Source organism: Balaenoptera acutorostrata, chromosome 5 (genome assembly GCF_949987535.1).
Source record: "Balaenoptera acutorostrata chromosome 5, mBalAcu1.1, whole genome shotgun sequence".
Taxonomy (NCBI): Eukaryota; Metazoa; Chordata; class Mammalia; order Artiodactyla; family Balaenopteridae; genus Balaenoptera; species Balaenoptera acutorostrata.
The window spans coordinates 24,117,698-24,131,658 of NC_080068.1; the positions used below are offsets into that span (position 1 = coordinate 24,117,698).

The 13,961-nt window shown below is 35.2% G+C and overlaps 1 protein-coding gene across 3 annotated transcripts in view; it reads right to left on the reverse strand.

The window, feature by feature from the left end:
* Window positions 1-247: 247 nt before the first annotated feature.
* MGAT4D (MGAT4 family member D) overlaps window positions 248-13,961 on the reverse strand; it is a 50,842-nt gene continuing 37,128 nt past the window's right edge. For all 3 annotated transcript variants that reach the window (XM_057546381.1, XM_057546380.1, XM_007189335.2), the window contains 2 exons: window positions 10,533-10,640; window positions 248-1,048 (listed from right to left, as the gene is read on the reverse strand). In XM_057546381.1, coding sequence (XP_057402364.1) covers window positions 1,040-1,048; window positions 10,533-10,640 — 117 coding nt within the window. In that variant the 3' untranslated portion in view covers window positions 248-1,039. The remainder of the gene's footprint in view (window positions 1,049-10,532; window positions 10,641-13,961) is intronic.

Below are 13,961 nucleotides of genomic sequence, written 5' to 3' on the forward strand. Positions count from 1 at the left end.
ATAACAAGAGGAAGAATTGTAGATTTTAATAGATTCCTATAAGAAACTGATGAATTAGTAAAGATTTAAAAGAGTTTAACAAATAAAAAGCCTGATATAAGAGAACCCTGCACCCAATGAAAAAGGAATATTTAAAGAAGACATTTTTACTGTCTTCTTTAAATATTCCTTTTTCATTTTAAAACAAATGACAAAAAGTAAATCAACTATATACTTCAATTAAAAAAAGCAAATGAATGACTCATATTTTAAAGAGAGCGTACAAAAACTATACATTCTTCTCAAATTCATATGAAACATAAGAATTCATAACAATTCTCAAATTTCATCACACAAAGTTCTCTAACAATGTAATTAAATTATAAATCAATAAAAGATGGCAAAACCAATATATCAAAAAAATACACACTCCCAAATAACCCAAGAGTTAAGAAGGCAATACTAAGAGAAAATATGAAATCTTTAGAACTGAATGACTATCAGAATACATACACATCAAGAGGTTTGGTAATCAGCTCAAATGGCACTTACGAGTAAGTTTAGAGTTTTAAATGCATATATTAAAAAGACAAGAAGATACTGTGGCACTGCCACCCCCAGAGTTGCTTAAACTTGTGCTTTCTATTTTAGATGTCTAACAAAATGGATAAGAGCATATACCAGTTCACACAGAACCTGTCCATGACAATAGCAAGTTTCTGAACTTTTAGCTATTTATTGAGAGAATTTGATAACATCACTAAGTCAACAAAATACAGTTCTTAATTTTTAAAAACTTCCCTGTCTTTACTTTTATAATAAATTGTAATAGTAAAAGTACAAGCATCATAAATAAATGTTCTAATTTTCCTTGACATAAGAGGTAGTTTAATACTTTCAAGTTTACTAGTTTGTTCACTGTTTTCTCCTCTTCTATATAACTGTGTTTTTATTATTACAATTTCTGAAAGATGCCATTAGAAATCATGGTGATTTAAGGTTCCAAGGTTTACAGAGGTTTTCTTTCCAAGGTTTTCTTCTATTGTTATGCTTTATTTCTTCATATTTCCTGTAATAAAAATAAGAAATCTGTAACATCTAGAAGTGACATATTATTAATTCATAAGGATGTAATTATTTTCATGACAACTTCTTGACAATACTCTTTCCTTATTCTGTCCTTTTGATACCACCTCCCTCTGAGGTCTCTTTACATAAAAGAGACACATAAAACTTTATGTAATAATTTTGAAGAAAATACAAACATGCTGTGTATCATTCTTTAATAAAAGTATTTAATAAAATAATTCAGTTAATGCATTTTGATGCGAAGTATTCTTCCATCACCTCCAACCAGGCTTACCAGATTTAGCAAAAACAACAAAACAAATGGGTCATACACACACACAAAGTCACTGTTTAACTGAAATTCAAAGTTAATTGGACGTCCTGTGTCCTGTCGTTTATCTGGCAACCCTCCCTCCAACACATTGAGACACTTTGCCCTATGCCCAGTGCACTGCAGTAAAAGGAAGATGACTTTTCATGTAGGATTAAGCACTAGCAAATTTAAAACACACTATTCTCTGGCTTATCAACTAACAGAAAATCTTTAAGTATTTTATTTGAGTTTTCAGAAGTTATTAATGTTTTAATTGAAATTCTTTACGTTTATTATAGATTTAGAACATGAAATGATAAAGAACATTTAAATTGAAGACATAGGTAAAATTGTAAAATTTGTAAAACTAAGCCAATTCATCACTAAGATGAATTTTTTATTTTATTAAATTATTTTTGAACTATAAGCTAGATGAATAGAGATAAGCTAAATTATTTTTCTGCTTAATAAACTATAGATAATTTATCTTATAAAAAAAGAAAGTTTTATGAGAAGTGTAAGAAATTATTTAACTGGTTAAGGGACAAATTTTACATAAAGGTATTTTAAAGGACTTAAAGGAGTGACTATTAAGGAAAACACAGCAATGAAAGTGTTGCTATGTTGGTCCTGATTAAAGAAAAGAGGGTGACATTTATCTCTCTGGGGCCACATACGTAAATCTTATTTTACTTAATAAAATTAAAAGTTGAAAAGAATTGACATAAAATATCCAAAATCTCGGTTTAAGGTGGTGGACGGCTAGACTCTACTGAAATGAGAGTAAATGAACAGAAAAGGCAGTAACTCCAAACAATATAAGAATGGAGGGGGGCTTTCAGCCTAGGAGACATTAATGACATGAGACATAGAAATCTGATGGGGGAGTGGGGACTGCCAGAGCAGAGGTGAGGAATCTGTGACCCAGACACACAGGACCAGGGCTACAATGGAGATGGACGATTTGATGGAAGACGGGAGCTGAACGGGGGCGAAACCTGGAGACTGAAGTAAGAGTGTGTGTCAGGAGCACCCACAGTGCACACTTGAGCAGCCAGGACTTATGTCCCAGGCAACGTTGGCAACGTGCACACAGAGTCTTCTTAACAAAAGCTGAATGCACCATCTGGATATAACTAGCATAGGCAGTGTGTGTACTGGTGCCCCAGAACAAAGCTCACTATATTCTGGCATATTGGTGCCCTTCTCTCCAACCACTAGGAAAACACACACACACACACACACACACACACACACACACACACACAAACCTCCAACACAAAACAATCACAATCTAGCCTTTCATATACTGTAAAACATAGTTTGCAAACCAACAAATTCTTCCCATGTACCAAAAACTCCCAGGAAGCATCATCCCTTTCAATTTTACAAAGGAATATGAAGAAAAATGCAGGGCCAGGGTGGGGGTGAGGGAGAGGAAATAAAATTTACCCATATCGCCACCAGACAACCAGGAATCACCAAATATTTGAGAAAGCATGCAGCATAATAGAAAAAGATCAAAATAAGCAGACAGATTGATCTGATCACAGAAAAAAATAGCTCATTTAGAATGCAGAAGAGAAACTTAAAAATGTGTACTGAAAAGATCTAACTAATAAACTCAGAGATTTGAGAAAAATTGTATCCTCAAAACAAGTAGGTGCTAGGAAAAAAGGAACAAAATTTTTTAAAAATTCAATAGAAAAGTTAGTCAAGGAACCTACCTAGTACATAGGAAAACAAGGGACATAAAATAGTAAGTAGAAGCTATGACATATTAAGGATGGGCTCAGTAAGTTTAATGCCTGATTATTAAGACTTTCAGAAAAGAAACTTAGAAAAAAGAGGGGCAAAACAATCAAAGTGATAATATGCCTTGGACTAAATATTTGTGTCACCCTGACTCAAATTTGTATGTTTGAAGTTTAAATCCCCAATGTATTTGGAAGTGGGGCCTTTAGGAGATAATTAGGTCATGAGGGTGGAATGCTCATGAATGGGATTAGCGCCTTTTTAAGGGGATAACGAGACAAGAGCTTTCTCTGCTCTTGGCCATGTGACAATATAACCAGAAGGTGGCTGTCTGCAAACCAGGAAGAGGGCCCTCACCATAATTTTCTATGCTGGCACCCTGATCCTGGACTTCGCAGCTTCCAAAATGGTGAGAAATAAATTGCTGTTGTTTAAGCCACTCAGTCTGTGGTATTTTTGTTATAGCAGCCCCAAAAGACTAAGACGATAAAAATGAATAAGAATCTGAGCTAAATATTCATCTATCCTGCAGGAAAAATAATAATGTGGAGAAATAAAAATTAGCACCATAGGCATATTATTTAGCGGTATAAAGGTAACTACTAGAAGAATTTAAACCAGGAATGATTAAATGTTGCCTCTGGTGAGTCAGATAGGGCTGGGGAAATGCAGGGGGTTGATGCCTTTAATTATGAGTTCTTCTTTTTCTTAACTTTTAACTATATGTGTGTGTGTATTACTTGATAAATATAAACAAAGCTAAGAATCTTATATAACTGAATTTTATTCCATTTTGAAATGCCCTGTTTGGAAAATGGAAGGGATAATCCATTCTGCAACCCTTTTATCAGTTTGGAAACATCTAATTTTAAATATTTAAAGTCTTAGCAAATGGACAGTTCATTATTTCCCTGAAGTTGTTTTTGATAGGGAAATGTGGTTTCATTAAAGGATGCTGAAAGTACTTCAAATTCCTAAGTTGGGAGGGAAAAAGGGGTAGTAGTGGTCTGCTTTTTGTCCTTGTACGAAAGAAGGGAAACATTACGAAAAGAGCTGTGGAAAGAGACACTTGACTGACAGGATAATGGATGAAGGTGCCTGGGCAATTTGATACCTGAGCTACTTTATTTCCACAGAGCAGCTGGGCATCGATCATATTTTGAGCTATAGCATGTTTGGATATCTTTGAACATTACAATCTTGAAAACTCAACACATGCTTTGCCATGTCTCCTCTTTGCTTCAAGCTTTTGCTGATCTCAGTTCCACTAAAAGAACTGAAAAACCCTTCATCATGTTGCAAGTCTAACTGAAGCTCAGAGTGCAGGGTTACCTTCATGGAAATGCACCTTTTCCATGGTGAAGTGGTATGTGTATAAATAAAGCATACTTTTGGTTGTATATTATGTGTCTTTTTTACTGTTAAAATGTGAAAAGGTAATTTTGTATGAACACAGTTCCACCCACAGATATCATTCAGAGGGCAGTATTAGGTGGAAAGTGAATGAGACTGGATTAGAAGGGAAGAAATTCACATTTCAAAACACACAGGAGCCAGCTACTAAGCAGATGGGAGTGGCTCTAAGGATGACCTAAGCTCAATGAGTGGGAACAGGCAAGGGCTTTGGGGTTGACTGCAGAGCCGCAGTTGGAATATCCATGCTTGTGCCAAGCAGCAGACATCAGAAATGACTGTTTCCCGGCAGAAGTAGTGAGTGTGGGTGCAATGTGGAGAAGAAAAGCAATACCCAAGAAGAATGTGGTCTTCCCTATGCCGAAGAAGAGCTACCATACACTGAGCAGTAGAATGCCCCATCCCTTGCCCTCTCCCTTCCTTCTTCTGCAGGAAGGCTACAAAAAACAGATTCAGCAATCACAGACTAAATAGCAGACAGTCTCAAAGACAAGTAAGAAACAAGTTTTCACTTTGGGGAGCTTGAAACACAAGAAGCAAATCAAACTGAGGTGAGTCAAGGAAACAGAAGCCACTTGAGGTAATTTGAATAAAGAAATAGATTTACTGCAGAAAGAATAAAGTAGAGGTGATCTCAACTCTCAGAAAGATCGGGGAGCAAGGGACAGGAAGCCACTTTCAGGAAATCTGGAAGTACAGGGGTCACAAAGAAGCCACGGCAGATGATCTCAGCTGTCTCAGCAGAACGGTAGGCCATTTGGGGAAGAACTCTGGAGGCCAGAGGCCACCAGTGATCTCAGCTGCCTGGCAGCTAGTGTGACCTCAATTCCTGTCCTTCTCAGCCTTCCTCTGTGTCTATGACAGTATCTCACGCTCACAGAATCTAAAGTGTAACTTTTTCGGTAAAGACATTCTATGAGCTGTACTTCCCTGTTTTTCCCCTGAGAAGCAGAGGAGAATGGAGAGGAGGATGGCAATGATGCCGAATTTACAACAGACAGTACGTATAGGAAGCAGTTCAAATAACGAATTACACTTATACTAAGGTACTAATGTTTAAGTGTAATTAATTTTATCACAGAGAGAGGATACTGTATACATGAAAAGAATCAACTAGAAGTCCTGGAAATTAAAATTTTGCTTTCCGAAGTTTAAAAACAAATAGACTGAAAAGTAAAAGTTCAAGAATGAACTAGTAGTCTGCCTAATAAGATGGTGAATGAGATGCAAGTATCTACCTTCACTGTTTCTTGAACTCACACTGAACATAACATTGAGGGCCATTTAAAAACACATGATCTTACAAACAGAATGGGAAAGAAGACAAAGGTGACAAAATGAAGGATGTCTGAGACAGCTGTATCTCAAGCTGCCAGTGAGAAACGCAGAAGCAATCTGCAGGGCAAAAACACCCCAGTATTGCTAGAAATGGAGGTGAAGGTGGGGCAAAGCTATGAGGATGGCTTGCAAGTCTGTCTTAAAGCTCTAGAGACCCTTTCTGGCCCCATGAATCCAGGTGACTATCTTTTCTCCACTCCGGAAGGATAATTCTCTGAAAAGGAAAACAGAGGGTGTCTAGACTCAAACCAGGGTAGGGATAATAATGAAAAACAGGACAAATAAGTGAATATTGACAAAGTGAACATTGAAAGCTCCATCTATCTTTGCCCACTCGGCTCCCAGATTCTCTAGCAATTTAAGCAAGACTTAAAGATACTAACATAGGGGACTCCCCAAGGGAGGAACCTAGCCACTCCTCCCCATACAGTGAAAGGGACAGATCCAGCCATGTGCTGCATCCTCTAATCAGCTTTCTCTCCATTTGAACAGACAACCTACCATCACTACATATATGAGGAAACCCTTTAACGTGAAAAACAGGGACCAATTAAAAAAAAAAAAACTTAGAGGAAAGAGAAACTATGCAGGAAGAAGAAATCTTTTTAAAAACTATTAAAATCATTAGAGGGTAAGTGGAATTATTTCAATCATAAAATAACAACCAAATGTTATAAAAAGAGGCAGTGACATTAGGAGAACAGAAAGGGTTCTTAGAAATTAAAACTAAGCAAAACAAACAAACAAAAAAACAACCAAATCAACCAGACAATGAAAACTGCCCTCCCCTGCAAAAAAAAAAAACAAAGAAGAAGCACTAATACAAAGAATGTAAGACAAAATTTAGAAAAATTCCCAGAAAGTAATGCAAATAGATAGATAATAGGAAGGAGAGAGCAAGAGAGAGAGAACATCAATCCAAGAAATCTAGCATTTGAGAAAGGGTTCCTTAAAAAGAGCATAGAAAAGGGAAAAATTCATCAACAAAGTAATTTTTGAATATTTTCCAGAATTGAAGCATGAGTTTAAAGATTAAAAAGCCCCACCAAATATCAAGCACCATAGATAAAAATAGATCCATACCATCATCATGACACTGTAGAACGCAGTCACAAGAACATTTTTAAAGGTTTAGAGATGGGAAAATTGGTCTTATACAAAGAAACAGGAATTAGAATGGCTTTAACTACTTTTCAACAGCTGCACTCTTGAATACCTTCAAAAATGGGGGGAATCATTTCCAATTCAGAGTTGTTTGCTCAGCCAATTTAACAATTAAGTGTAATAGACTGAAGTCATTTTAAGATGTTTTATTTCTCCAAGGCTTTACATCTCACACCATCTTTCTCAAGAAATTACTGGTGGGTGCACTTCACAAAAGCAAACAAGGAAATGAATGATGTAAATGATGTATTTAGATCAGGATCCAGAAAATAGGGGAATCAACTCAAGAGACAAAGGAAGCCCCAGGAGGTTCCTGAGATATCTGCCAGAACTGGTCAGAAGGCTTCAGGAGACAGATCTGTCAAGATTAGAAAGTGACATAAATGCAGAAAAGCATTTGATAATATTCAATATTTGTTCATGATTTTTTTAATGTTCGAATATATCAAGAAAAGATTTAGGTAATTCACTGAGAATCTGAGGCTGAATTAGTGATAAGTACATTGAAATAAAGCAAACTGAAAACTCGAAAGAAAAGAAGTTGTGTATAAAGGATGAGTAGAAAGATTACACTATGTAGTTTTAGTGTAAATAATATTCATAGTCTCATAATTATAAAATCATTGAATACTGAGCTAACCAATGATATAACTATATTGAGGGAGTAAAGGTTTGAGTGGAGTGAACTCTATCAAAATTAAAATTGTTCCTTGAAATTTTGTTCACTGAAAGACACTGTTAAGAAAATGAAAGGGCAAGGCATAGCTGAGACCTGTGGTCAGACTATATAGAGAATTATTACAATTCAAAAATAAAAAGGCAAACAACCCAATTTTTTAAATGGGCAAATATTTGAATAGACTTTTCATAAAAATATACATATTTCATAAAAAATATATACCCTAAAAATATATTTCATTATACATGTATATATGTATACAAATATATAAAAAACACATAAAGCACGTGAAAAGATGCTCAACATCACTGGTCATTAAAGAAATGTAAATTAAAATCATAATGAGATATCAGAATCTGCCTATTTTAGAATTTTATATAAATAAAATTGTACAGTACGTAGTCTTCTGCACCTGGCTTTTTTCATTTAGCATAGTGTTTTAGCAATTTATCCATATTGTTGCATCTATTGATAAGAAAGAGGCTTCAGGGCTTCCCTGGTGGCACAGTGGTTGAGAATCTGCCTGCCAATGCAGGGGACACGGGTTCGAGCCCTGGTCTGGGAAGATCCCACATGCCGCGGAGCAACTGGGCCCGTGAGCTACAATTACTAAGCCTGCGTGTCTGGAGCCTGTGCTCCGCAACAAGAGAGGCCGCAATAGTGAGAAGCCTGCGCACTGCGATGAAGAGTGGCCCCCGCTTGCCGCAACTAGAGAAAGCCCTCGCACAGAAACGAAGACCCAACACAGCCATAAATAATAAATAAATAAATTTAAAAAAAAAAAAAAAAAAAAAAAAGAATGAGGCTTCAAACTCAGATCTGTTGTCTCCAAATTCATTGTACATCCACAGTACATGATAAAAAGGGAAAAGGAAATTGGTCCTTCTGAAACAGTATTAGCGAATGTATCAGAAAGTTACATGCATAAAATTTTAAAAATACACAAATAAGAATATAAAATAACATAATATTAATAAATATCTGATAATTTTCTATATATTTATATCAATTTTTACACTTACCGCTTTATTATTGAAGTTTAACTTTGTTTAATATGATATAATCTCTTATCCACTCTGAAGAAAGTTGAGAAATAGTCTAATCCTTGATATGCCATTTTTTAAAAATTATTAGTATATTTGTTATGGTGGTCTGTGATCAGTGATCTTTTTTTTTTTTTAATATATTTATTTATTTATTTATTTATTTATTTATGGCTGTGTTGGGTCTTCGTTTCTGTGTGAGGGCTTTCTCTAGTTGCGGCAAGCAGGGGCCACTCTTCATCGCGGTGCGTGGGCCTCTCACTGTCGCGGCCTCTCTTGTTGTGGAGCACAGGCTCCAGACACGCAGGCTCAGTAGTTGTGGCTTACGGGCCTAGTTGCTCCGCAGCATGTGGGATCTTCCCAGACCAGGGCTCGAACCCGTGTCCCCTGCATTGGCAGGCAGATTCTCAACCACTGCGCCACCAGGGAAGCCCTTGATATGCCATTTTTTCCAAAGAATGATTCTGATCATTTTTAAAGAAGGTGTTAAAATCATGAAATTCCTAATAATAGATATCCTGTTAGAAATTTTAAAAATAATTTAATATAATCACATTTGACACATCATTAGATTGCTATTTCTTTCTGTTTTATGTTGTATGAAGAATAAAAAAAAATGCTAAGATTATAACATCAAAGTATGAGTGATTAGATGTACATTCTCCTTAATCTGTCTCAAATTTACAATGATGAGGTTAAAATATCTTATCTGGCAAAAAAATATAATGCAAAAAAAGAATCCCTAGTAGAATGGTATAGACCAATTTCTTTCTGCATCACCTGTGGCTATATTTTATGTATTTTGATGGTATTACTTTTTGCATAAAGATTCATAACAGTTAAGTTTTCATTATTCCAGACACTTCTTTGTCTTGTTCGACAACCACTTTTAATCTTGAATTCCACCTTGCCTGATAGCTAACAGCTAATGTTTACTGAGTTCACACTCTGAGGCACTGTCCCAAAGAGTGAAATACAATAAATACACAGAGATAGAGTAGAAAAGGTGGAAAGAGGGCAGGTGATACACAATGGATGAAATCATGGGAGGATGTTTATGTGCATTTCTCTCATTTCAACTGACAGAGGATTAAAGAGTCATTTGCTTTGTTGTGTGAGGAAACTAAGAAGGATAGAGAGGTCAATATCTTAAGGCTCATTTAACTTAAACTCCTCATTTTATAGATGAAGAAAGCTCTGAAGAGTGTGGTAGGGCTTGCCCAGTATCATGTACATAGGTCACCACAACTAAAAACTAGGTGTTTTGACTCTGAAGTCCTTGCTTTTTCTACCCCACCAAGATGCTAGATCAATTATAAATAACATTGTTTTCAAAAATGATGAAAAACTTAGAAATGATTAAAAACCAAATAATGCTGAATTTTTGTTCATTTGGTAAACAGCGGTCTGAAATAAGAATGTTGATACATTTAAATTCAATAATAGAGGCATTTTATTTTTGAAATATTCTTTTATAATTTTGAATATTAGACTAAAATAGTGAATTTTATTATAATTTTCAAAACTCTTTTTTTAGTCTCATTATTTGAATTGTACAGCTGGGAACAATAAGGCATAGAAGTTTACATAGGCTGGATTTTTCTAACCATGTCAGGTAACTTGGGTCTTGTAAAGATGATTGCTCTTCATAACAAATACTTCTGCATGAGATGAATTGTGTTCAAACAATTTTCTCTCATATTCTCATCACTCCTTTTCTAAATATTTTATAAGTTCATGAAACATTGTACATTACTCAACTACATTTCAAATTACTTACTTTGAAATATTGTTCTCTTCCAGGGAATGATGACTGTATACCCACATGCTGGAAAAGAGAAGGTTTATATCGAATGCGAATATGCTTATTTCGTTCTGTACATTTCTCCTGGAGGAAAAGTAAGAGAAACAACCATCTTATGTAAAAACCCAAATACTCCTTTTTATTGCATTTACTGATGGCAGAACTTTTTATTATATTAGTTTTTGCCTAATTAGTTTTTTTTGGCCTAAGTAGTTCTATATTACTATTTTAAAATTTAAACAAAACATTTAATTCTTAGCTTTTTCTTCATAAGAATTATGGAACAAAAAAGTTAAGATATAAATACATGTATTTTCATGAACTCTGTTAGTTCATTAGGAAATCAGGCTACTGTTGTACCAACTATAATTTTCCTCTCCTTTCTCTTTATTCCAATAACATAAAGTTTTTGGTATTTTCCTGTCTATCCATTTCTCTCAGACTACATTATTCTCTCCCTAATCATTGATTAATTCCTAACCCTCCTCAATTTCTTCTTAAAAAGTGTATGATTAGGGCTTCCCTGGTGGCGCAGTGGTTGAGAATCTGCCTGCTAATGCAGGGGACACGGGTTCGAGCCCTGGTCTGGGAAGATCCCACATGCCACGGAGCAGCTGGGCCCGTGAGCCACAATTGCTGAGCCTGCGCGTCTGGAGCCTGTGCCCCGCGACGGGAGGGGCCGCGATAGAGAAAGGCCCGCGCACCGCGATGAAGAGCGGTCCCCGCACCGCGATGAAGAGTGGCCCCCGCTTGCCGCAACTGGAGAAAGCCCTCGCACGAACCGAAGACCCAACACAGCCAAAAATAAATAAATAAATAAATAAATAAATAAATAAGAAAATCCTTTAAAAAAAAAAAAAAAAAAAAAAAAAAGTGTATGATTAAAACAAAGAGCCAATATTATACTGCATGGAAAAAGGCTTGGATAATCTCCTTAAAAATAAAAATAAGAAAGTGACCTGTGAAATCACTCCTGTTAAAAACAAACATTTGGGGCTTCCCTGGTGGCGCAGTGGTTGAGAATCTGCCTACTAATGCAGGGGACACGGGTTCGAGCCCTGGTCTGGGAAGATCCCACATGCCACGGAGCAACTAGGCCCGTGAGCCACAACTACTGAGCCTGCGCGTCTGGAGCCTGTGCTCCGCAACAAGAGAGGCCGCGATAGTGAGAGGCCCGCGCATCGCGATGAAGAGTGGCCCCCGCTTGCCACAACTGGAGAAAGCCCTCGCACAGAAACGAAGACCCAACACAACCAAAAATAAATAATAAATAAATAATTTAAAAAAAAAAACAAAAAAAACCACAAACATTTGAAATGATTATGATTGCTATCTGAGAATTATTTTAGGTAATGTATACATAGAAAATTCATAAAAATACATCTCAAATTTATGTACACAATAATTTTTAAATAGCAAGTTTATTTAAATTCATTTCTACTCAATATTAATGTAGGAAATATTAAAGAATTGTGTTTATAACTGTAAAGTAATTAAAGAATCTAGAGTTAATGTGAAACTAAATTAAGGTCAGATAAAATTAGTTGAGGAGTTAAAATTTAGCAAATATGGTAATATTTTCAGATCTTTTAATAGAAGTTCCAGTGGGAGGGTATTATCAAATGCTGGCTCCCCCAAAATACCCACCAAATAACCTGTTGACAAGGCAAAGCTGAGTTCATTGCTTATGGTAATAAGGGAGAAACCACCTTGATAGAGTCTGTTCAAGTCTCGTGCCTATTTTTCAATTGGGTTGTTACCCTGCTGTTGAGTTTTGAAAATTTTCTATATATTCTGGACACAAATCCTTGTTGTATATGGAATTTACAAATATCTTTTCTTAGTCTGTGGCGTCTTCTTAACAGTAACTTTTGCAACACAAAAGGTTTTAATTTTGATGAAGTCCAACTTACCAACTTTTAAAACATGGATCAAGTGTTTAGTGTCTAACAGTTCTTCACCTAGTCCTGGGTCCTGAAGATATTTTTCCTATATTTTCTTCTAAATGTTTTATAGTTTTATGTTTTATATTTAGATAGATGATCTATTTTGAAATAATGTTTGTATCAGGTGTGATGTTTAGGTTGAGATTCTTTTTTTAAATAGATTGATAGATAGACAGATATCTAACAGATCCAATACACATTTGTTGAAAAGTCTTTCTCCATTGAATTGGGTATGCTCCTTTGTCAAATATCAGTTGGCCATATTTTTGTGGACCTATTTCTGGACTATTCTGTTCCATGGGTCTATATGTTTATCCCTTTGCCTCTGAAGACTCATCATGATTACTGTAGCTTTATAGTAAGATTTAAAATCAAGTAGTGTGATGATGCCTCCAATTTCATTCTTCTTTCTCAAAATCATTTTAGCTAATCTTTGCCTTTGCTTTTTCTTAAAAAGGTTAAATGTTAAAATCAGCTTGTCTGTATCCACCAAAGAAAATCCTGCTGGGATTTTGATTGGAATTATGTTAAATCCATTGATCAATTGGGGGGGCATTCGCATATTTACTATGTTGGGTCTCCCAATCCATGATCATGATATGTCTATTTCTTTCATCAGCATTTTGAAGTTTTTAACATATAAAGTACATATTTTATTAGAATTATGTACATACAAACATATATATGGAATTTAGAAATATTTTTTCCCTAGTTTGTGGCATCTCACGCTCTTAACAGTAAATTTTGCAGCATGAAAGGTTTTAATTTTGATGAAGCCTAATTTATCAATACATTGTATATCATGATATTCTTTCATTTTAATATTGGTAATTTATGTCTTTGGGTTTTCCTTGTTGTCTTGTTAGAGATTTGTCAGTTTTATCGCTCTTTTGAAAGAACCAGCGTTTGGTTTCATTGATTTTTCTCTACCACTTTCACATTTTCGATTTGTTGCTTTCTGCTCTTATAGTTATTATTTTCTCTCTCTGTTTGATTTGGGTTTATTCTGCTCTTCTTTTTCTAGTTTCTTAAGGTGGAAGCTGAGATTATTAACGTGAGATCTTTCTTCTCTTCTAAGATAAAGATTTCATGTTACAAATTTCTCTTTAAGCGGTGCTTTAGCTGCATCCCACAAATTTTGACACCTTGTATTTTCATTTTCATTCAGTTCAAAGTATTTTCTAATTTCCCTTGAGACTCCCTCTTTCACCATGGTTTATTTAAAAATGTGTTGTTTAAAAAAAATGTGTTGTTTAATTTCCAAGTATTTGTAGATGTTTCAGTTATCTTTCTGATATTAATTTCTATCTTGATTCCACTGTTGTCAGAGAATATAATTTTCACAATTTCAATTTAAATTTGTTAAGCTTTGTTTTATGATACATGTCTATTTTGGTGACTCTTCTAAGTGTATTTTAAAAGAATGTCTTTTCTACTGTTGTTGGATGTACTGTAGTGT